Below are 26,161 nucleotides of genomic sequence, written 5' to 3'. Positions count from 1 at the left end.
CACAGACTTAAACCTCTTACAAAGACACCACGGCTCTCCTAGGGAGAAAAGAACGACATCCGAGAGCCAAGAACCGTAGATAAAGCCCTTAGCAAGACCGGAAGGCACTAACATCATCCGTCTATGTACGGAACACTGTAGGCGTCCCTTTCCCACTCCCATCGCGAAAAAAAGAAAAAAACTAGATGTCTGGGACACCGCCTACTGTAAATGAGATTATAATTCTTTGACAACAATGCACTGTGGTCAGTGGTCTGAAATAAGTTACCCGTACACGCCTGATGCACTGTACGTAGCCGCCTGCTGTCATCTTTGTCATCTATGATGAAGATGGTATTAATCTCACGATCGATTCTAAGTCATTCACCTCACTCCAAATAGATGGTTAGACTAACACCTGGGAATAGGAAGCTTACCCCAGGAGCAGAAAGTCCCAGCATGCAAGACACGCGACCCGACTAATGCGCGCCTCGTAGTCTGCGACACCTGTGCCTGCCGGCATCTCATACCTTTGTTTACGAAAGACAACGCCGCTACCGAACTGGGCAGCTTGGCTTGGGGCAGTAGTTCAGCGTGCAGTATCCCCACGCACCACAAGCTCCGGCAGCTGCACGTGAGACAAGCAGACAGCGTCCCCCGCAAGGTTCACCACGATCCAGGTGATTCCCGCGGCGGCGACGAGGCTGCTATCTGTCGATAAATGTCCACACGGTCCGGGGCAGGCGGTAACGTTAGTCGTCGTTGGTGCTGCTGATGTCCATACAGTTCTCCACTTCTGACCACAGTCGCCATAACGCACATGGTTCCGGAATAAAACTTTGTTATGAGGAAACAATTTTGACACAACAAAGGGAAAAAATCCAGATAGCGTGGCCACCGAGTCACCGTCTCTATGACTAACCCTACCTGGAATAAACCCATCAAGATCTGTTTCTATTCAATAACCCCTCCCCCTCTCTCTCTCTCATTTTCATCGGCGTTCCCTCGCGCCACGAGTCCATCTATCATCACCTAATGTCCACCCCCTCCCCCCAATTCCACTACACATTCCAGTCATCAACTCCAGACAGCAAGAGTCCGGTGATCGACGCTGGCCCGGCTGGCAGCGGTAATTTCTGCTGCAGTAATGGCCACACTTGGCGTGTCCTGGCATAGCACAAAAGACAGAGCAAGTTGCGGGGGTCTCTGGAGACCTGGCGAGGGTAACGACGCTAAGATAAAAAGCCGCGCGGTGCGCACTACCTTTACTTCCGACCTGAATGATTGATAGGCGACAGACCAAGGGGTGGATGGCGTCACTCTCCCCGTCGACGATTGAGAAAACAAGACCGGCTGCCTATCGACAGCTGCGTAAAGGTGACTAAAACTAACGCGCTCGCGCGCGCGTACTCACAAATACACACCCAGGATACTAAAAACCTAATTACAACCCCCACTACCCGCGCGAATCACAAAGCCTGCAAGAAGCCTTGATATTATTAGTCTCCGGTCACGCAGAACAGCATAATTATAAGTGTCAAAGCATAACAATAGCGATCGAGTTACCCTTCCCACCTACAGCCCCGCCTTCTTGAACGGAGCACACCTCCACGCTTATTGAGGTCCTATTACGGGATTCGCCACAGACAAGACGTAAATGTCACGTTATAAGAGTTACGAGCACAAGCTATATTTCATCTAAAAGGAAGGACTTCTCCTGTCTTATCTATTCATATCTAGAAAAATGGTACTACCAGTCCCTCTGGCCACACACCCCAATTTCCCTCCGTCCTTCACAAGTGCATGCAATCCAGACGCACATACACAAAGTGGCCTACTCAACAGCTGCTTACTCACGTGGCAGTGCGAGGCTAGCAGCACTCATCAATATGCCTTCATTTTCTGACTCATTACGTCTGCCGCTACTCGTGCTGTGCGTGCTGCAAGGCGGCGTCATCGGCAGTGGCCATGTCCTCCAACAACAGCTGCCTCACGCTGCTCCAGTGCCCACCGTCCCGCCCAGCCACCCGCGACTCGCTACCGCTCTTTCCACCTCGGAGTGTACACAGACTTCAACCGTAGGCCTACTGCACCACACCATCCTAGGCTTCCCAATGTTCTTGCAACCACAACAACAACAACAAAGCAAAACCGGGGAGGAGGGATAGACACAGAAAGTAGAAGGATGCAGACTTGAAAAGCCGGAGATGAGAATGGATTCTCTTTACAGCATGACTAACACGCTGCCTTGCCGAGTGATTATCTTGCCGGTTAGGCGGCTAATTAGATAATGACATGCTATTTGTCGTCACATGTACAATCCCTTGCACCTACATATGCTGTACAGCTCCTGTTCTGTCGATGACAAGACATGTTGACTCCACACCAAACAGTTGTACGTCAACGTGTTAAAACGTGAAATAGTTCACACGCACACATCACACCAGCCCCTCCCCAACATACACACCTGAAATATCTGACTCTTAGAAGCACACTTTCTTATTTCGCTTTACTTTGTCGTGGTCTTTGTCGCTGATGAAAGAACCCATCGGCCGCTATTATGTGTGTCATCATACAACGGTACAGCGCACGCACCAACATTTTTTCCTTTCTCTTTTGTTATACTTGTTCTGATGAAAGGAAAATCGTTGGCTATCTTCCAGGCATCAGCACAACGCCACCTTCAAGCGCATCGTCTTCTGACAATAACAGTGTTGCACAAATAATAAAGTGTGTGGGGAGAGAGGGGGGGGAATGAAGGTAAAAGAGTGGGAGGCAGGTAGATAGACGCTGGGAGAAAATGAAAGAGACAGAAAATGAAATTAGCTGAACACGTCCACCTGGTAGGGGTGGAGGGATCCTATTTTGTAAAAATATCTCACACACTTTGTGAAAATATCTTGCTTTGTTAAAAAATATATATACATGTATATTACTTAGTAGTTATCTTAACACAAAGCGACAACCTCTACCCAATCGTACGACTTTTTCTCCTGCCTTGACGTATGCGTCAATTTTTCTCGCCATTTCTCTCTCTCCTTCTCTGGCGCGCGATCCAAAAAGAGACTTCAAAGAAGCTCATAACCCTTATCCTTCTCTCATCGACCCTCCCTCTGCCAGCCCTTTTCCATTCCATTCCTTCTTTTGATTACAGGGCATAGGGGAAGCGCGCAAAGAGTTAACATGACCAGCGGAGCAAATTTCACGCATAATGTGACGCTGTGGAACACTCGGCATTGCCAGCCGCCAGTGTGGAACACTTTGAGTTTCGCCCGACCGTGACTGGCCGCTCTGTACAGATCAATGTTTGTCAGATGAAAAGAACACGATTGTCCGCCACGTCACAGCTTCCCCCCTTCACCTCCTTCTTCCAACCCCTCGCCTTTTTTATGTCACTCTCCCGCCTCCACCCGCGCTTCTCTCAGAACAAATGGCAGTTTTCGCGGAGGCCTCCAGGACAAATGGTATTTTCAGAGAACATCATTTATTAATATTTTTAAGATGGTCTGCAAGGAGACATGGCAGTGTTGGAGAGGATCTTGAGGCTAATGTAAAAGTCTCAGAAGTGACCGTTAAGCGAGGCGTTGCCTTCTAGACACAGTGTGAAGAATTAAGACACGACACACGATGCCATGTCAATCATAAAAGTCAACGGTCAAGGATAATGACAATTCCATATAAGATGAGACTCGTGATAAAAGGTAATAAGGAAATCCGTGACGTAATGACAATTTGTGTGCAATTTTTTTGTCCACTCCACTCGGCTAAGCTTCGGGAAAAATAATTCTTTCCATAGTCTGGGTGAATACGCTACTCCCCTTTTCCATTCTAGCGATACACGCCTCTGGACATCGATGTAGGCAGGAAAAAAAAAACAGCCCTGATATCACAGACATTAAATGGATACACTTGTGCTATCACGACTACGCTCAAAGGGAATGCCGGGACCGTATGTTAATTGGGTGTGTATATTTATGACGTGATAATAGGTTAGTATGTCGAGAACGGCATGGAAGTTTTTCGCGCGTGAGCACCCATACGCGCGCAAGCACACACACACAACATCCGATCGATGGAGGACGGCCCGAGGACGGACGAAAGGGGGGAGGAGAAGAGAGAGAGAGACGAGAAGAGACTGACCAGGCCCGGGCGGAAGTGGAGGCAGAAAGATTGAGCGGAAGTTGCGAGGCAGTGATTGGCCGTCCAGCAGCACAATCTCGCCCGCGTTTATGCCTGGAATGATTGATGGAAAAGTGAGCAGAGGTAATCGGCGATTGATACGGAGATTCATACGCGTTAGAGAGTGCCAGCAGGAGCGCGGGGAGAAGAGGGACGATTACACGGAGGCTGAAAGTGAAGTTTACGACTGACGGATGATACCAGAACTCTGGAAACGCTGCCATCATCCGCCGCTGCTTTGACTGGACGGCAGTTTACAACCCTGTTCGTACATAAGATGACAAAATTGTAAACGCCTCCACTGAAACTACTCATCAGCCTGTGTGACTGGCGACTCTGTGTGTGTGCGCGTGTCTCTCCAGACTGATATTTCAGAATAAATCTTTTCTTAACGCAAGCAACACCTTCCTTCTCTACCTCAGCACCCGCAGGCATATTTCTCGTTCCTTCGCTCGCGGTGACAGAAAACTGCAAGATCAAGTAGTAAAAACATCCTTCGCAACACCGGCACCAGTATTGCCAGACCCAAAACTGCACGTTCTAGCCACCATCCTCAAAATGTCAGACCACCAAAGCTTCAGCTACTGTGCATCAACAGTGTGCAACTGTCACATCATTCATCGAAGACCCGAATGACAGAGCCAAGCCGAGCACTAAAAACACATCTCTACAACAATAACAAAAAAAACCTCGTCGCGTAAGAGAAGCTTGCTGAGTCATTGCGAAGATGAAATCATATGCCTGTTTCATTTTCTAGCCATTTTCCAAATTACTCCTCTGTTTAAGTAGCCACGATGCCACAATTGTCTCTGCTTATTCGCGTCATGTGCGTGGTTATTCTTTGATTGGCAAATGTGTGTTATCTGCGCGTTTACATGTGGGTTTGTTGGTTGGTTTTGTGTTTTGTTTTGTTTTTTAATTGAAGCCAAGCGACTCGCTGGTGTGATCCCTTCCCTATCCAGCATTTCTTTCCGGTATTTCGTAAATTGCTCTCTCAAATCTTGTCTAAATGAGGCCGGCGTAGCAGACAAATGTTGAAATTTCTTCTGCGTAGAATTTTTTTCTTTCCATTGTGAGCTACCGGTCACATATACCACACCTTTGTTTCCATCGGTGGAAGGCCCCTATGCAACCTGTGTTTTGCAAACAGTGACAGCAGCAATGGCCAGGCTGGACAGGATACATAGCACCAACACCCCGAAAATTTCAAGTAAAGACTATAGAATTCTCTCGTCGTTTCCAGTTTTTATTACGAATGAGACGTGGACTCAGCAGATATACGGGAATTTAAGAAAAAGTGCCTGAGGAGGCTGCTCCAAATATCCTTCACAAATACACGCAAAACCAGTGACTCTGAACGGAGCACGACTGGTTCCCTCGTGAGAAACCATAAGACCCCTTCTCGCAACATTCAAGAGGCACATGCTCGGGGGATCCACCATGCGACCCGGCACGACTCTCTAAAGCCGTTCGTACCTTGGATGGAGATGTCGAAGCCAAAAATGGATAGAGGAAGAACTGGATTGCAAACGTGAAGGAGTGAATAGGTCGTTCCAGGACCTGTTTATCACTGCTTAAGACAGGCTAGGTGGCGAGCCGCTGTGTCTATCCAGTTATTCCCTACCTACCCCCTCGCTCCCCGAAGACCAGTACCGACGAACAAGCATAACCGTTCGTCAACTGGTTCCAGTCAAGGGATGAACAAATGAATGACCACTATTAGTACTGCTACTGCTGGTGCTATAACAACAAATGTCAGACGTCGGCAAACATCTCCATCTCGCTACAACCGTCTATGACCATTTGACAAAGCAAAACCTAAGGTCAAGGCACCGTGCAAGTCCACGTGTCCAGCACCGCGACTGCTGACGCTGACGTCAACGTCTGAGCTAAATTTATGATGGTCCATGGCGCACTGTCCAGCGGTATTGAATTCTCTGCGGAAGAAGGCAAGCTGTTCAACACAGGGTCTGAAACGATAAGGGAACAGGGTCAACGTCGGGTTAGGAGGACAGCCGGCAAAAACCAATCTAAAAAAAATTAAAACATTGCGTTGCGCCTGCAACAGATAAAAGGCTTCCTATCAGCTTCAGAGATGTTATTATATGCTTTTTAAAAAATGTTGGTTTTTAAGTGCGCAGCGCATATTTAGGCCAGATCCAAAAATCCAGTCAAAGAACTGATAATGGCCATTTCATCATTTTGAAAAGCGAGAGATAAGCGCCATTAGCAGGATGACAAAAAGAGGATGGGTTACAGCAGGCAGTGCTCATACACACACAAAATGTTTCAATATTTCAGCATCTTTATACATGATACGTCAATTACACTTTCTTATCTTAAAGAATACTTTAAAATAGCAAACGATCACTCTCAGACTCTCCGCCCATAACAACTCCAGTTCCTGTCTCTCAAATAAGGTTTAGAAATTCATCACAATGAGTAAACTTCACCCCCAAAAGTCACACTGGCTAAGCCAAACTGCTGTGCTTAAAACTCCAAACAAAAGAAAAAGGCAAATCTTAATAAGCCAGTGCTCCTGCCTTTCCTATGTTTATCTTACAAGACGTCAGCCATGTTGGCAAATTCGACGTTCTAACAGACAGTATGATGAAAGTCTTCAAAATAATAACAAAATCACGAACAGAAAATAATTCATGATCTCTTTTTTTTTTCCCCTTCAACCATCACCTTTTTCAATAAAAAAATTCTTTCCTCCATGCAATAATCCTCTACCTGATGGGCTTAATCAGTGCGGACCACCAACAGCTGATAGTGATCAGGTTTCCAGCGCACTGTAAACAGCCAGAAGTATGGGCAGCGCGGTGCAGGTGTGAAGCTTGACCACTTGACAATTTATCTCCTGGCATGGAGGCTGGCCGCCAGATGAGGAGGTGGACGACGATTTTATGCAGCTTGTCGCCGCCAACAAAGGACAGCACTGGGCTACCCGGGCGGGAGGATCAAGCAGGTGGCCAGCGCTAGATGAAGGAAGCAGTCAGCAAAAGGGAGTTAAGCCTCTCGACTAGACAGTAAAGTCACTTTTGTGAGCTGCGGAGGTCCGCCTCGGGGAGAAGTCAAGATTATTGTGGATTTTACCCACTTCTTGTATGTTTGGGCGTGTGCAGCGACCGCCCATGTAAAACTGTGTCACTACAGGACCAAGGGCTGAACTGTGTTTTAACAAAAAATATACATTAGTGAATTGCACTGTGCCGTAATATTTATTTGAACTGTGATGCTCTCAAACAAAATATATTGTGATAGCTCAGTGGATGCTGTTCCACGGTCGAGTGGAAGTTGGACAGAGAAATTGTAGCATAATTCTCATAGATTTACTGATTTAGGTATATAATGCTTTTAATGATATTGTCTCTTTTATGTTAACTATATCTATTTGTCCTTGTTGACCAACGCCGTCTGTTGTGGCAGATGACTGTGGCGTAGGTAGACTGTGCCTCTGCCTTAGTTCCTAAAAGTCCAAACAGTATCGTTAACTTCCCTCCCTCTTTTATCGCATTGCACTCGTCTGTGTGCGAGCATCTCTGCCATTAAGCCACGCAACTAGAAGACGCACACCAAGAAGACAAAGGAGACAAAATGTCATCATGGTAAGTGAGACCATGGGCCCAACACAATTCAAGTAAACTGTTGTTTCTCCTTCTGTAGGACTGGCTAACGTTTATTCCGAAAAGATTCCGTCTGGCGCCGTATAAACATGATTTAATCCGACATCATCAAAAGGGCGTTACGAGAGCCTGGGATGATAAACCGTCTTCAAATGTGGATGAAGGCTACCTACGGCAGACGGGACTGACAGCAGGCACGATTGCATTCTGAACACCGAGGTCAGGGCAGGGAAGGGAGCCCGGTGCCTTCACGTACAGGCAGCGAGACGTTGGACAATTACGGAAGTCTGAACACGCCAAACGTTGAACAGAATTGTCATGTACAAATAAAAAAATGGCTGCCACAACGTCGCCAGGCATCACATCAGACGAAAACCATTTGCGTCTAAAGAAGTTACTGATTTTTTACTTTAAATCTCTACGACTCCAAGCGCCAGAAAAGAACAATAAGTAGACCAAAACAAACTCTTCAAAAGCAAAACAAAGTTCCTAGTTACTTTTATGTGTCTTTATCAGATTATTTTACATCTCTTTTTTTCTGGACGAGTGGAGTCAGGGGAGTAAGTAGAACGCGAGGCATCTGGTGTTGTTGAAGCTGGTTGTTTGAAGAATTTTCTAGTTCTGCACATTTTAGCCCGTTTTCGTGCCATTACGAGGGGGATTTTTGTCTTAAATCTCCCGAGACACACAGCCATGTTTTCCGCGGAGTAAAACAAGCACTCTAACAATTCTTGACAAAGTGTGAAAAACTGCAGCAACCCACCGCTGCCTGGTATACTTCTCGTAAAAGATGTGCATCAACAAGACATGCGCTCGGCCGCCTTTGATAACAGGATAACGGAAAAGAGCAGGCCGACCAGATAACATACTGACTCACCCAGCATCTCTCTCCCCTCCCTCCCCACTCAACCTTTCTCTTTCTTCATCTCTTCCCTCCAACTTTGTTTTCCCTTTTTACCCTGTGCATGTTCGCTAGTGCGTGCGAAATAGATGTGCATGCACTTAGGGGCACGACAGAATACAGAGCACCTAACACAAAGACGAAAATGTCGCAGTCAGGGCACAGGGAATAATTCGTTTCCCGTTTCGTAACCTCGGACAGGACGTTCGCATTTCACAGGCCTGGTCATAGTTTAGCACCTGCTGCAGTTAACTCTGCTCCAACAGACAGACGATCAGACGATAGCAACTTCACTTTAGTTGCTCTCATCAAGAGTCAAAAGTTTTTACCTCCAATCAAATAGCCAGTGCATTTCTTTTTTCTTTTGTTTTCCAACATACATTGCTACTTACTCTCTATACTTTCCGGCACAGTCTCTGGCCTTTGGTATCCTAAAGGGTCTTCTTTCAACCCCACAAAAAATGGCGAAACGTTTCAGAAAACTAGGCAAAGTTTTTACGCGATGGTTATATAAAAACTTTGCCAGACTTGCTCAAATGTTCGCCCATTATTGTCGAGTTTTAAAGGATCGTCCGTGGCGGAGTTCAGAGGTGGCATTTACGTCGGGTCGATAATGTCGGTTATGGGTTACTACTGCTTCGCATCCACCCACCCGTACGAAACCTACACGACACGAAGGAACGGAGGTTGTCAGACTAGCATATTTACCGTCTGTATATTTTCCATTCTTACATAGCTTACAGGATGAGAGACTAAACATTACTCAATGTGACGACGGAAGCCACCCATAAGCTTAAAAATAATTCTTCTCCCCAGTGGTGAAAAAGACCATGCCAAAAGTAGAATTTTCGCCCACATACAATAAAGCATTAAAATGTTGAATTGTATTAAGAGACAAGGTTACGGTTATTTATGTTTCATTTGCGAGCTACGGCGCATGATGAGTGATGTGCGCAGCAATAACACTGAAGGTGACGACGTGACGTGACGTGAGCTTCAACAGGTGACCGCACTGTTGACAGCAGGTGACACTAGTTGCACAGCCCACCGCCAGGTAGTCTGAGGTTCTCGCCAGTTTCAGCAGCCACTCTCCGCTTTCCTCGTTGGCCGGCACACTTACTCTGGTGGTAACTGATGACGACAGGGTACACCACACAAGCTATGACTAAGGTGGTTTTTTGTATTCATAGCTCACGCCTTTTGAGAAGAGCGCAGGCAATAAGCCTACGAAGGCAGTTTATTCACAGAAAATAAAAACTCCTCCACCGCGAAAATCATACCTAGTCTGCAGCAATAAAGCACGACACTATCAATTTTTCGATGGGTTTCTTATCATGCTGGGTATGACAGCAGCGCTATAAAACCTACCAAGGGATAACAATAAAAAGAAAAACTTTCAATTGATGTCTGGCTCCAACAAGAAAAGATCAACGTTTAACAGCAGAAAAGTAGTCATGTACTTGCACACACTTTCCCCCGGGAATGTACACTAATCAGACTTTTTTTTTTTTTTGGAGGGGGGGAGAGAAGAGTAAATTGCAGTCTGACTAGAGGAAGCACAGCAGGAAGTGTGGAGACAGCAAGACGGCACTACTTGCTAATGCAGCCGACTGTCTTACACCGCACAACTTCTTCTAATCTTCATCGTTTCCTCTTCCTCTCCTGCATTAGTGTCATCACTCTCAAGACCTGTTTTTTCAACTTTTCTCCACCCCATCCCCACTCCCACCCACCTTTGAGTGTTTGTGTGTGTATGGTGCTCCCTAAGACATGCACAGAGGATATCGGGGTGTATTGTCCTGCAGGTTGGGTTAGGTGCCCGACACGATGTAGACACGACTGCTGTGTGTTTCCATGAAGCAGTCCTCAGTTCCCGTGACGAGGAGGAGGATGCTGCAGACCCCCGCCGCCTGTCTACCAGTACCAGCCTCTGCTTCCGCACGTTTCCGTCGCTCGCTGCAAACACAGCAAAATGTCTGTGCTGGATGAGCCTGTGTCCAAACACAGCACAATCTGTGCTCAGTCAGCTCCGTGTCCAAATACAGAACAATCAATGCTTGTGACCAGCCCCTGCCTAAGCACACCATTACCAACCTCTGTACTCAAGTCAGCCTGTGGCCAAATGCAGCACAACGTGCTCACTCAGCCGCCCGTGTCCCAATTCAAAACATTTCATCTCTGTGCTCAGCCACCCCCACCCGTGTCCAAAGTTGCAAGGAAACTTATTTTCGGAAGCACTCTGGATGGAACCTTTAGACCCTCGCTACGCCAACTGCTAACAATGACTACAACCACTGCTAGATAACACAAATACCCATGCAATCGTCTGAGAAGGCTAATGTCTACATCAAAGGCGCCTATTCCTCTATTTGGATGGCAAATGTTCATCTATGGCCAATGTGTGTCTTGTCAAATCTACATGTCCAGAATACCAGTCCATCTCCCGATGTCCCCAACCAGTGTGTCTCTCTGTCCAGTGGCTATGTAATTCCAATTTTATAAAAGAAACTTGCTGCAGGTTTGGATCATCTAACTCTTATCGCAATGCGTTTCGCTTGAAAGGTTTTGTGTCAAAACCAGCCAGAAAGCGTTGCTTTTTGTCCTCACCCACCCACCACTGCAGACAGAAGGCTGACACAAGGTCCCAGCTATGAGACGGCCACCGTCTTCCCCCCTATCCCCACCCTAGCCGATCTTACAGATAAGGGTATCCAAAGGGACGCGCGCTCTCAACGACCCGTGTACAATTCCAGTTTCTAACAAAGCCACAAAAAGCAACGATTTCTGTTTCTAGCATAAAGCGCGGTGCTGCCATCTGCATAACAGTGCTTCTAAAAGCCAAGACATGCAAAGCACAAAAGGGCGCAATCTTAGGGCGCGCTCCGTTGTCGCGAATGTTGATGGCTGCTTTACATTCTGATTGTTGCAGCCCCAAGCATGTCAAATGGAAGGGTGGGTTGGGGGTGGGAGAAAGAAAAAGAAAAAAACCCCGACATTTATACATACTCCTGTGTGTATACTTGATAAAGTTGAACATTATATCAGCTTATCTTAACCTAATTTTGAACAATCAGGGATCATTCCCACAGTCTAGTCTATCATGCTGTCATGCTCATCGAAAAGCACGTCACGAACTGGATTTACCTGCCCTTAACTGTAACCTCGCATGACAAATAGTTTTATGCTCACAATCAAACGAAAAGACAATAAAGTTGTTCAGACACACCTCCATTTCTCTTTCTCTCTCTCTACCCCCTTCCCCTTGTCGAGAGGGTGAAAACTCAGGTGTTGTCTGCACACACCTGACAGTCAACCTAGGCTCTTAAATCCATCAGTGCCAGTTCCCTGATAGCCGGCGCACAGTGACTGGAAAAAAAGATGTGACACTTGTAATAACGGGACTGGGTCTTCCTGCAAGGTGAAACACGCCGCTCTTCAAATATTTGCTTTCTTATTTTCATCAGTCATCTCACGTGCACATCAGTGGCAGCGCGCGAGAGAAGGTATGACAGCGACCAGATCCAAACCTGTGCAGAGCGGTGCTGTCAACCAAAATGCGCGTGCAATGACGCCATCACATCACCTCCATGTACGGCGCTGGTTGGAATTCAACAAGAACTGGGTTTTATCACTCTACTGGCCTGGGGATTGCAACACGCAGAACGGAGGTAGCTGAGCAGAGGAGGGGGAGGAGGAAGGAGGGACTGGGCCCTGCACCGGGAAGGGGGGAGGGCAGGGATACAGGGGAGGGGGAGCGTCAGCCTGGGTACAGATAACGAAAGAAATGATGTGTGGCATGGCATCTCTATCTGGAAATGAAAGCGACGTCTGGGAACCGTTATTACCGCAAAAGCCGAGAAGATGAGCCGTTCTCCCTTTTCAGACCCAGCGCCGCTCGCCCACCCTATTTGGTTACCATCTTTGATGTTCTGCTCTCAAAGCGACTCACATCATGGGCTATTCCGACGTGAAATATCTCCGCACCCAACTAATATAAATTAAGTAAGAAATCAAAGTAAAACGAAATTAGTGAACGGGAAGGCGGTTTCCCTGGCCAAGTTATTTCAGTCTGTAATGTGCTCCAGTGACTGATGAAGTAAGCGAGCATGTGAGCAGGTACTATTTTACCGGCACTCACGTGCGTGCACGTACACACACGCAATCACACACACACACACAGAGTGTCACGCTATCTAATGAGAACGCCATTCTGAAGCGACATTTTCATGTGCCCAGTTTATCACGAAACCGTCTGCTATCCGCTGCGATACGGCAAGGTCGGGTGCCTATCTTGCTCGGTGCACCGCGTAGTGATACAAGCCAAAACCGTGAACTGTACAAATCGCTGCAAACACCCTTTTTAACCGCCAAGCGTTGTTCGCCACCCAAGATCAACAAAACAGTATAGTCCCAATATCTCCCTCTTCTATTTTTTTTTCTTCTACGTACTAAATCACCTATCTGAAGACTGTCAGGCCCGTTGACTGCCAAAGCAACACAGCTAACCCCTCTTGTCCCTCTAGGCGAAAAAGGTAAACAGCCCCCCCCCTTTTGCACCGGTTGACCCTCGGCATACCAAGCACTACACATGGTCCCCGCCTCCGCTTGTGCGATAGTTTCCTTCTCTACTCTCAGATATCTCACGGTCTAAACATATCTGACCGTTTTCCAGTCACGGACCCCCCCCTTTCCTTTTCCCCCTCCATCCCCCATATCCTGACGTACCCGTTCAGTCAACGCCGACGCGCGGCCCTGTGCCTCTCTACATGCATGCCGGCGTGAAAACTTTCGCTGGGGCCCTCGCCATGGAGCGAATGTCCGCCGTGGCTCTTGGTTCTTGTATCGTGACAAGAACAGTGATGCACAAGGGGGCGAACCTGTGGGGTTATCAGCTCCACAGTGCAGGATACGATATCGTACGACAGTTATACAAACGAGTGGGGTGGTGGGGGTATCATGGACAAGCGCCTACAACATTACAACAGGTTATCACAGCAACTACAACAAAAGAAAGAAGCGGTTTGTCTGGCTCACCCTGGGAAATCCTCGTCGAAGTGCGAATCATATCCACTGACCAGCTTTTTTTGTTTTTTTGTTGGGTTTTTTTTTTTTAGTCAATCATAACCACAAGCTTAGGCGCCGACTCGGGACAAGCGTGAAAGGCTTCGCAAGCAAGCAAGCGAGCGTCTCCCACAGGCTCTCCCCGCTCGACGGCCTTGGTGAGCGTGTGCGTGTGTTGGCGCGGTGTGTGTTGTGTGGCTGTGAAGGAGCGCGCCTGTGGCGGGGCCGGCCCTGTGTGCGTGTGCGCGCGTAGGGAGAGGTGGTGGAGGTAAGTGGGGGGGGGGAGGAGAGAGGGAAAGGGGAAAAGAGTTGCGATGTGTACGTGTGCGTGCGTGCGTGTTGAAAGCAGTGCACTTGGTGGTCTGACATACAGAAGGCTGTGTGGCGAAACGTGCCGCTACTGGAGACTGTGAGGATCAGTGTCTCCATGTCTCAGGCTGTCTTCCTCCACACTCTGACGTACGAGAGCTTGGCAATGAGCTGTCCGTGAGTTGTGTGTGTGAGAGAGCAGGCCGGTCACACTCCACACTAACGGGCACACCCACCCCTCCAGTCGCCTGTCACTGGGGTCCTAGCTTATCGTTTGACCTTTCACCTCTCCGGCTGTTCTTATCAGCTCCCTGCACTCTCCTTCTCTGGATCCCTCTTGTGAACAAGTGTATGCCAGCGCGCTTCAAGCTTCTTTTTGCTTGTTGTTTTGTTGTTTGTTTGTTTTGTTTATTTTTTATCGTGGAGTGGGGAGGGGAGAGGCGTTTCGTTACTGTTGCGACTTTCTAATAAGATATCACAATACACATCCAAAAAGAACACGGACACACAATGATACAAGCGGCATGTGTTTTGTTTTTACGAACGTCGGCGTCCTTGCTGCAGACTGCAGCTCTCACCAAGTCATCGCACACCAAAAAAACCCAAGAACAACAAAAGACAGGAACAGATGCAGACCACCAGCAGACATCAGCGCCCTCTGGTGGGCCGATAACATGCCCGTACGTAACATTTTGCCGGAACACGAACACGTGACAGGCGACAATAACCTCAAGGAGGGGGGAAGCCAAGGCCATGTTTCTTGAGCACGACCAATACCACAAGCCACATATCCGCCGCTAAGGATGGCCGCTGTAAGAAGTTAAATGTCATGCCGTAAAACCGGTGTTGGCTGTCACAAAAAATGAAACGCTAACGAAAATCGAAACTAATTTCCATCTACACGAGTTTTCACGAACAGCTTGCGAGCGCCAAAAAAAAAAAAAAAATGTGGGGTGGGGTGGGGGCTAGGCTCCGTCAGGTCAGCGCAGTCTGCTAGTACCTTAAGGGTTAAAAAGGTAACTGTGACGTAAGGCAGTGGTCGGGGGGAAGAGGGTATTTTGGGAGGAAGAATACGGCGGCGATGCGTGAAGCTTCTGAGCTGATACTGCTCCTGCTGAGGCAACCACTACGATACGTCAAGACGTCAAGAGGTCAGAAAGAAATCACAGTGTCCATTACTGGCAACTTGGCTATCGAACGTCAATCTGTTAGATGATAACGACAGCAGATGTAATTTTGTTAGCACTTGCTCATTACACTTCTTGGCCACCCCTCCCCTCAAATAAACTTCGCTACATTCTCTCCCACACACGCACGCGCAACACACACATATATAAATAGCTGAGTCACAGATGCTACGCTTTGTTGTTTCCCCAGAAGCAAGCATTTTTGCTGTGGCCTGCTGTTGAACATCAGCACCACCCCAACCCACCCCACCCCTGTATGTTTGTGCTGTTTGTTTCGTCATCCTGCTTACTGCACGCTGGTGTGATCCTAGAGCAGTGTCTGCAGCCAGGCTCACTGTTACCGTCTTCCTACATCCTTGACCACACCCCAAATACTTGACTCTTGTAACCTAACATAACAATCGTAAGTTGATGGCTATAAACAACTCCTCTTCTGATACAGCATCTCTCTTTTAACGAGAATGAAAACGCAAATTTTTTTTTAATCCAGTTGTTATTGACTGGCCTTGTTTCCAGTATCATGAGCTATTATTTTTCTTGGCAATCAACATGGAAAAGTATATATGACAATCAAAACCGACAAAAACTGTCTTGGCGTCAACAAAGCAAATAATTCTTAAAGTTGAGGCTTATAAAACGTAATACAAGTCCATGGAATGCTCTACCCCTGGGGTACGTTGTAAAGGTGGCCTTAAGACTGCAGTAAAGCTATGAAAATGATCTAAGCCTATGATGCCATAGCTTTTCGTCCTCTGCAATGGTTCGGGAGTTGGGATTGCGGTTTTTTCGTTTTTTCTTCTTCTTTCAACATGTTTTATATGATTAGTCGGATCGGATGGAAAAAAGAGCAGTTCCAACCCACTTCCCCTACTCAATCCTGTCCTCTACTAGTCTACTCCATCTGGTCAGTCACGTCGCGCACCAAGTCTACGATGACAACCACAATTCTTGCCAGTCCGGTAGCCAGTCACCGTATGATGCCGGGTGTCACGTGTGCCTGTCCCACGCCAATCCGCAGACTTTCTCGCGCCTCCTTCTCCAGCCCTGTCACTTATCTCCCTCTTTGATAGTGCTGCCGCTGTCACATTCTCCACCATACTCTACCCACCCACCCCTTACACACACACACACAAATCCAAACGCTTTCACCTCTCCATTTTCGTACTGACGTTTCCTTATTCAAGCAACCATGGCAACCGTTCACTACCCGTGAATTCTTCGCTTGCTTTTGGGGTGAGCCAGTGCGGCTTTACTGTTGTCGCCGGCTGGCCAACTAGAGCATCTTCTCTCCTCAGCGCCTCTCTTTCGGTCGAAGAAGTGGGCGGCAGAGGATAGTGGGTGGGACGAAAAAAATAGGAGGGGGGGGATGAGGACTTCTGTCATCATTTACAGCTAGCGCAGGTCGGCCATAACAAGAAAAAGGAAGGCGCGGTGAGGGGTTGGATGACGCAGGAAGATGAGTCGTTTGTGCGCGAACGCACGCATTACGTGAAGATTACGTTCCCGAGGCTGTCCCTGTCCTTTGCTGAAAACTTCAACGGTGAATGCTGTCTGTCCCGGCGCCGCGCGCGTGAAAGTCAAGTGACGCTCTAACCTCTGCGAGCAGAAACAGGCGGCCTAACTGACAGGGGTCGCAAAGCTCTCAAAAGAAGACTGGACCACTGCGGGAATCGACACATCATGCATTGCGTGTAAACGGTTTCCAGTGCTTAAGACCAGTGTTAGGGGGAGGAAGATTTGTACACGTGTCGAGCAATCGTATGATGTAAGAGTTTCATTTCAAACTTCAGAGAGTGGCGAAGACAACTGAAAAAACGTAAGAAGAGAGCATAAGATGGTCCGCTGGTAAACGCCCAAGAAAACAGGAATACAAATACAGAACCAGGGTCAAAGACTAGGTTTGACAGGGCAACAAAACAAACCGACAAAGCACTTAATGACTGTCAGTCCGGAAATCAATGTCATAAACACCTCTAGCTGTCAGCATTTTTTTTTTCTCTTTTATTATTTGACGTTGCATACCTTTTTACAATATCCTTATCTGGTGAACTCGGGGCAAGCCAAAGCCGTTCCTACCGCGCACTTCTCTTTCCACCCATAAATACCCGTATTAAAATGAGGTCGCGTGTCATCAGCCGATGATTTAGCGTGCATAAAGTGGTCCGGTCCCAAACAAGGACAGCTCTTATCATACCTGCCAGCGTGTTACGTCACCCTCGTGTCGTCCCGGACTCGACATTAACATTAAGGTGACGTCGTTCTCGTCCGCTTTCCAGTCAGTACTAGCTTGTCTTTAAACAGAAAAAAAACATGAGTTATCGTCTGTGAAACTCGAAGATATTTAGGATCCCACATACTAATAATCACTCACAAGTTAACTTCAAGTCCAAAAAGATTTCTTTCAATTATGTAATATGTTCCATTCATCTCTCGTCCTTTCTGGAGACTACAAGGACTCCTGTAAACCAATGGTTTGTTCCTACCATTTCATGAAAGCTTAACAATTTGTCTTTCCGGCTCTCAAACTTGACTCTGACGCCCAGACCCAGAAAGCGGCGACAGCAGCGGAAATATTCGCTGACAGAAATCCGTTTCCTGACACGTAACTAAACATGTTACTCCGCTAGAAACGGAGCACAACTGCCGCCCGAGGCTGCGGAGCTTACCTTGCCGCTACCGCTAGCGCCACGTCTGACGACAACGCACGCGTCTGACGCCTGGACGTTGGGCAAGCAGCGTTTCTCTGCGCCATCTCGTGGCGAGACGACGACCGAAGAAAAGATCAGCCGAGCGACAAACTGGGCGACAAGGGTAAGCATTGGACGGTGGACGGAAAACGCGTCCTGCTTTTTCAACGGAAGCCAACCATAATGAAGCTTAATGGGAGCGGCTGCCAAAGCAGAAAAGTATTTATTTCACCTAATCTTATTATCTCCTTATAAACTCTTGTGCAGGAGGCATTTTTCCTTTCATCTGTCGGTGCGGTTTACTACCACTTGGCTAACAATGCGCTGGCAATCACTTTATACTAGCACAAGTGGGTGTCAGCTCCATGCAGCCCGTAAGCTTTTAAATTCTCCGCCGTGCCCAAAGTGTGCAGTGGTTACGGCCGGGTATGAAACACGAAACTACAAAAGGCATGCATTTACGTGCAAAATGATGGCCACGGCGCAAAATCATTAATCATGGAGCGCTGCAAACTATCCAGCAGAATGTCTCACTCAAATACAGCCTGGCGGTGAATCGTAAGAGACACGGGCGCGGAACTGCCGGCTGACTACAGGTGCCAGATGTACAGGTCACCATTCCAAGAGGTTTGCAAGAGCGATCGTATTTCATCTCCCGTTCACGAAACTGTACAAATTAAGCTCTTGTGGTGGTGGGAGATGGAGATGGTTACCAGATGGAGGGTTACTACATAGAAGGGTTACAATACAGCTAACCGCTTGGTTCAGACGGAAAGGGTAAGGAGGTGGTGAAGAAGAGTACAATAAGCGCTCAGACGTTGAATGATGGGTGATTTCAAGGTATACATACAGAAAGAAAGTACCATATGATCGCTGGTGCCAGGGATCATCCCTACCTTTTGGCGTCTGTTATTAACATCGTGTCTCCTCTATCTGCGTCCTGTATCACAGGTTGTTATCATACCATATTTATTATGAGCTGCCGTCTCGGTTTTGACTGACAGTTCTCTACGGTTACGAAGTACTCTACAGCTGCAGTCAAACAAAAAAAAAAATGCGAAGCTGTTTGCACCTCAAGCTCTGGTTTTATTTCGGTAACGCAATGACGTGGAACAGGATTTAAGCCTTCAACCCACCACTAGTCTCCTCCCTTCCACCACTGTCCCCGAAGACGGTCAGCGACTGGACCATCAAGCTTTTGCGACTCCCTTATAAATCGAGCCACCCCTACTCCCAACGCTTGCCTCTAGTCGAGCAAGAACCCATAAAGGATGATCTTCTCGGCTGAGAGAAATGTAGGCGTAGAAACAACATTTACGACATTACTGTGAAAAATTCGTTGCAAAGTTCTCCTCTCCAAAACATATACATCTATACGTATATCGATCGGTTTATATCGGTTTATATTTATATCGAAAACTGCCCCCATAAACATCCCATTTCATCCTTGTAAAAAACGAAAAAAAATTCTGAAAAAAACCTCGCACAATATTCATAGATGGAGTGTGGGCGGATGGAGTTTTGGCGGGAAGGGATGAATGAGGTTTTAGGGGGAATAGTTGGCGAAGCGGTGAGTAGGGTCCAATGATAAAACGCGTTGGCAAGAATGGCAAGTAAAGCAAGGCAGCGACGTCAGAGATCTAGCAATCCAATAACGGGTCTCTATTTATTTTCTGGCTTCTATACAGGGGCTTCAGTTCGTTTTAAAGTTTGTTTAAGCAGAATGGTGTAGTCAACAGTCATCTTGGTAGCTGACGCAAAGTTGCCGTCCTCAATCCTCTTACCGTGTTTTCTAATGGCTTAAGGAAAAGAGTCCAAGATCTGGCACGTTGAAAAAAAATCTTAAAAACATCCTTCATCACACCTTCTGCAGAACGGACAACTACGACGCCGTCTGATGATGTTGAGAACCTGTCAAAAAGTATGTCCGTCTTGCCGAAGCCCTTCTATACAGCCAAATTCCACTTCAGTAAGGACCCCCATGCTGTCCCTCTTGCCTTTCAGCTGCCAGAACCTCCACCACAGTCACCACCACCACCAGTACCATGATCAACTCCACCACAACATACTGCAGATGTGACATAACGTGTGCGCCAATACAATAAAAGGTCTCAGGTAGCAGCGCAGATGCAGACACATTCCCCAACCCCCAACTCCTCACCCCCTTTCATGACATCAGCCATAGCCAGCACATGCTTGTTGTAGCCAATCCTGCACCACTATCACACAATCCCGTCCTCCTGTGCTTCTGTTACCGACACATGATCTGCATCGTATACGTAAACAGAATTTTTTAAGTTAAGGGTGTATTTCTCTACTAATTTAATCAGGCGCCAAAATGGCTCAACTACATTCTTTTTCTTCTGCTTTTTAACAAGTCTGCATTCCTGCAAGAGGGACTATGCAACAGCAGGCAACCATGTATCTAGTGATTGCCCCTGTCAACACTGAATGTTTGTCAGGACTCACATGCACAGCTGAACTCTTGAAACCCGCCCCCACATCTCCATCGTCCATTCTATCCACCCACTGCCCTACTATATCTCTCTCACACACAAAAGCGGGAGAGGGGCAGAGACTAAACCTAGTACAATGTACAGGCATGGCAACAAGGAAGGCAGAGAGGGATCTCTCCGAAAAGAATGGGGTTGCTTGCGTCCGTCCATCTTTGCGCGCAACATGACGTTGGTGTGACTGCAATGACTTGTCACAGAAATGTAAACAAGTCAGTGTGACATCCATAGTCCACCCCGTGACATGAGTGAGTGACGTCCCTTTCTATTCTCCGTTCTCATGTCACAGCAGAAGAGATAACACTCGTCACCGCAATCATCATCGTCATCAAATCCCATTTGCATGGAGAACAAAATAGTTTAAGAGAGTTGGGGGCTGTGAAATTCTGAAGACAATAAAATTTCAAGGGTCTAGTGGTCTGAGTCAGTATATTTCTGCTGTGGTTCTTCGGAACCGGTAGTTGCAGTGAACGACATAAAACGAGTTGTTTAAAACAGTCGACGCTACAGCGATCGAAAATCCACGGCACACTCGGTAATCACTAATAAGACAGTAGATACGCGGAATAATGTGCTCACCGGAATGTTATGTGTCAGGCATGGAAGCCCAGAAGGAATGTTGGTACACAGTTATCGCCGTGTCTGAAGGTTAGACCTAATGAGATGATGGAGTGACCGATAAATGTCAAATTGTTAGCTGGCGACTGTCTGACTGAAGTCACTTTTTTCCCAACAGAGCGTGTATCCCAAAACCAAGGCCATGATACGGCTGCATGTGATATCTGCACTTGCATATTATTCATAGGATCAAGGATACAGACACACATAGAGGCGAACCCGCGCGCGCCCACATACACACCGTCAGTGCAGATGAAATAGTGTAACCACACCTAGCTAGCCGTGTTTGTGTTTTCAAGTCTTTGTGCACAATTTAACTTTAGGCTCGAGTTTTAAAAATCGCGAACACTCGGAAACGAGGCTACAAAGAAAAGAGGGCGCGTCTCGTGTGTGGGCCGCATTCATACTAGCATCTGACAAGACGAAACACAAAAGGCGTGTGCGTAGTCTTCCACAAACCATCTGGGTCTGAACCTGTGAATCGGGACAAGCTGTCCAACATGCGACTCTGGACAACTTGTAAGGTCATCGTCATATGATTTGCGGGTAGGGTGATATAATAGACATTATAGATCAATCTGAGATCTGCGCATGTCTGCGCCTAAAGGTACCTCTTTTGTTTCTGGTGCTTCGCCTGACAACCCGTAGCTTCGACCTCCTGGTGATTAAGCATCGTATCTCTAGTCGTGCTTGGAGAAGGGGATGGATCTATAACAGAATAGTTTTTTTTTTTTCCTCTCTCCCTCTCGCTCCTTCAAATTAAGAAAAGGCGGCGTAAACCGTCCTATCCGTTACCGGATGATTAACGTAAGACAACGCTTTTATGAAAGGGCGAAAGCACGGCACCTCTGGCAAGATTAATTCGCCCCCTGTGCTTAGGGGGCTGCAATCGGAGGAGAGTATGACCATCGCGACAAGAAATCGACATTTGCGCAGTCTCACAGGATTAGATAACGCTGTTCAAGGACTCCGACCTGAGTCAGCGCCGACGCAATGTCTGACATCAACGGGTCAAAAGCTTTTTACTGCTGGCTCCAATTTCTCAAGAAGACACTAAAGCGATGGTGGACACCAACAGTGCGTCATATATTATGATCGGTGTTGGCGGCGAGTTTAGCCAGCAGCCGGGTGGAGGAAAGGGGAGGCAAATGACCGGACGTGCGAGCGGAGGCTGCGAGGGGACGCGGGGAGTCGAGGTGATTAACAAATCATCGCGCCGTTCTTTTTAGCCTTCATCTATCATGGGCAAGCCGGGGAAAACAAAGTGCCTTGTTCTTTCCTTCTTTCGCATGGGCGAACGGTAGCGGGGGCCGCTGCTACGACAAAAGTGCATTAAGACGTGAAACATGGCCTGGTGGGATGACTCCAACGTCTGTCAAGTCATGGTGACAGACGGATTAGAGCCCCTGCGCTAGACTTTTCTCTTCGTGCCGGCGTGCGTGCGTGTGCGAGAGTACAACTGTTTTCATGTACGTACGAAATTTGCCTTTACATTTTTTTTAATATCTTCGTATTCAAACGTACATTTTTTTTTTTTCATCTTCTCCGAACTGATTTTTTTCCAAAAAAATACAAGGGGGTTTTCCCCTCTGAAGCAGACACACCATACATTCTACGGTGATGGTTTAAGCTAACAGAATAATGCACGTGAAGAAGGCTCATGAGCAAAAGTCAAGTGATGACGTCAAAGGGAAAACGAGGAAGGAGGGATTGCCCTCGCCACATAATGAGTTCTACAGAGCTGCTCTGACAAAACAATGCTTGGTTTTAATAATATGCGCAAAGTGTTGTACAAGCACATTAAATTACCGAAAGGCGTGAGGGGTGGAGGGTTGAGAAGGTTCTCGTTAGACATGACATGGTGTGTGTGTGTGGGGGGGTGTTGTTGCGTGGGGGTGGGGGCTAGCCTGACGTTCTACGAATGAAGCAGTGGAACAGCAGTACGAAGACTGCTCCCAGAAGGAAAGCATCATTGTCAACGCACGTTAATGCTGGCTAAGTAGCTAGTAAAGATTTCCAGGAGAGATAAATGTTCAGTAAAGGTCGCTGCTTCCACGCTCTGGTGGTCACGTGACACAGTGAAGCTACCAAGGCAACCGTGACAGTTCACCGCTGTGTAGAGTACCCCAAAGGCAGCGATCAGGATTTAAACAAGTACAGTATCAGGATCAATGGGTATTAAGAATATACAAGAGAGTGCACGATTTAAATGTTCGATAAAATGAAAATCGATCAGTAGCTGAAGTTTTCGTAACAATTCCATAACAGCCTTGATGTTATTTATCAATAAGTCTCTTTGTTTAAACACTCTTAAAAACGGATAAACATATTCTACGCCCTGATTTTCCCACACATAGCCAAAACCCTAATTATACAATAAAAAGAAGTCATCAGACACCCCCATTCTTGTGTTTTGTAGATGCACATTTAACACATGATGATGCTTTGTGTGGAATTCGGTCTGCTCGCGTTCGAAGGACCTGAAGCTAGTAACAGATACATTGAGTACATACATTAATACTAATAGGATATCTCATCGTTTCTCCATATATCATAGTATCATGTGTGCGAGAACTGACACTAAAAACGTTTTCATGCAAATAAATGAACACCTTCAATAAAGTCTGAATCCGCCCCCAATCCTCATTCCTCAACCCTATACGTTAACATACATAATATTTGTGCATCTAATAGTTTAAAAAAAAACTGGTGATACACCTCATGTGCCCACAACATGCATCGAATCGGGGGGGGTGGGAGGTAGGATGTGAAACCAAGATCCTCGGAAATAAAATGACAGTCGAAAAGAAAGTCACCTGCGCAGTCGGTGGGCTTGATGATTTGCTTGTATCTGTACGGTAATTTTATATCCACAGAAGGCAGTAACGACTGCAAAACATGTTCACAAAAGGTGGTGACGAGTCCAGAAGTTATGAAGTGTGCTGGAAGCACAGGGCACAAGTTCTGTCCTTTAATAACATCATTACAGAACAGGTGGATTAACGACGGAACATCAGAGATGTCTCTTCTGTTGTCATTCCAGAAGGTCCCTGCACCGTTTCCACGACCAAAGGTGAGCCAACACGCATTGTCTAATTGCAGTAGGCATGCACTTAGTAATCCTCCACCTTCTGCGACATGGAGGAACGTTCGACTGATGTCTCCCATCTTGGCTGAACATGGCTCTCAGATGTTCGTCAACTCTTCTTGTACAAACTGTTACACGTCCTTATAAAACTCTTGCTATTTTTATGTGGAGCATGTCCACTTCCACGATAATCTTCATCTGCATTTTGAAAACAGAACGCGAACTGTAGTGCTCTGACAAAGAGGTATGCGTCTCTTTAGCTTCTGAAGCTGAACAAATTTGAAGTCCATGTTCTCTTGTGCTCAGAAGAAAAGGATCATGCAAACATCTTCTCTTTCAAGTGTTCAGCGTAACATTTGCATGTGTGTGTGCGTCGGATTCAACTCTCCAGTACTGACACAACACAAGCAGTAGTGTGAGAACCATGGCAAATCCACCATGAGACATCATAATGTCAACACTGCGGATTCGCAAAGCCGACCACCTAAAAGAAATAAAGAAAGAAGCAAAAGAAGAAAGGGAATGAAAGTGAAAACTCAAGGGGAAAGATCTGTATTTCCTTAAAGCACACGAGCACGAAAGCCTTTAGGAACAAGTGAAGACAGTCCAAATAATCAGGGCTTCGTTAACCACGGGTTTATTGGGTTGTCCGCCAAACAACGAGACGCCATGCAATATACGAACACACGTCCTCTCACTTTTCACTTTCCAAGCAATCAGAGGGACGGTCGTTAAGAGAGGGCTACTAAAAAGAACAGAATAATAAAAACGAGGCTCACAAGGTGGCACTAGAAGCTCAAGGCTTGCAGTGCTGGAACCAGTAACTTCCCCCTTGCGGTTGGAGTACAATCAGCTCTCCAAATCATCTGCATGCGGCCCCATGCCATTGCTGGGTGGGACGAAAGAAACTCCGCTCTTAGCAGCATGGCTGGAAACAACTTTATATCCAGTCATTTCTCGTGACAAGCTGTGTACTCCTGCTCCATATGGTCCGATTGTGAGAGAAGCGATGATGTCAGACGGTGTGGTATGTTATTGGCAATAAAACCTGGCCACAAATATAAAAACGCAGTTAAATGATGGCGTGTGTTTACTGAGAAACGGTACCTTGCCTCGCGGTCAGCTGCCGCTGCTTATGCTTATGATGAGGGACCGCGCCATCAGAAAGTCAGGCACGACAGTAAAAGTCGCCCGGGATAAAAGGTGTGCTGTAATGACTGGTTCTGTTTCTACAACACACAGACGATCCATAGGTTTTTGAACCAAGTACATCAGCTACAACGCATGTTGTTCGTGAAGAATAGCTTTTACTGTGTGTGTATATATATGCACATATATATAACCTATCTTATAAACAGTTTCTTCGTCCACCTTTATGCCCTGTCTCCTCCATTTTGTGTGAGCAGTAAACTCGATGAAACCGATCGACATGCACAGACATTTGTTCAAAAGAACGAATAGTTCAAACTACAGGCCTCACGTCGGGCCTTCCCGCCCACAATACCTGCTGACCCCGGCGACAGTCGGGCGATGGTCATTGAGACTGGTGCCGCCTGGTCACCAAAGCTTGGACGAAGCCAGGCCTCATCGTCCTCGATAGGAGCAGGCTGAGCAAATACAAGACTTTCCGCTGCAGCAGCAGACAAACACACACACACACACAAACGTTTGCGGCGGACAACGGGAATGGGGTAGGTGATGGGGGAAGAAGGCAGAAGAGTTCAGAAAGCAAAAAGCGTCATTTCTGTCTCTGAAAAGGTGTTGAGAAAAAGACATTCCGTGTGCAAAAACTAAGAATGCAACTGTACCTGCAGCTGGATAAACAACTCTAAAGGCGGAACCTGGAAGCGCGCAGCGCCACCTACTGACGCGAATGAAAGAAGCAAGACTTCACGAGGGATGTGGTGCTCGAATAACCGTATCTGGAATGGGAGGGGGGAGAGAACGGGACATGGGTTAACCCTACTGTCACAAGACGTGGCTAGTTTCAGCAAGCCCACCTGCGCCTTG

General features: G+C 47.0%; 1 protein-coding gene across 3 annotated transcripts in view; it reads right to left on the bottom strand.

The window, feature by feature from the left end:
- The window catches only part of LOC112564238 (nuclear hormone receptor HR96-like), a 210,326-nt gene that overhangs the window by 168,372 nt on the left and 15,793 nt on the right, over positions 1–26,161 (bottom strand). The window contains exon 1 of one of the 3 annotated variants that reach the window (XM_025238922.1): positions 13,723–13,952. The exons of the other annotated variants lie outside the window; for them this stretch is intronic. Within the exon in view, the coding sequence (XP_025094707.1) occupies positions 13,723–13,753 (31 nt within the window). The 5' untranslated portion in view covers positions 13,754–13,952. Of the gene's footprint in view, positions 1–13,722; positions 13,953–26,161 lie in introns of those variants that run through there. 3 annotated transcript variants of the gene reach the window in all.

Source organism: Pomacea canaliculata, linkage group LG5 (genome assembly GCF_003073045.1).
Source record: "Pomacea canaliculata isolate SZHN2017 linkage group LG5, ASM307304v1, whole genome shotgun sequence".
In the NCBI taxonomy this organism is placed as follows: Eukaryota; Metazoa; Mollusca; class Gastropoda; order Architaenioglossa; family Ampullariidae; genus Pomacea; species Pomacea canaliculata.
This window is presented reverse-complemented; position numbering and strand designations above follow the sequence as displayed.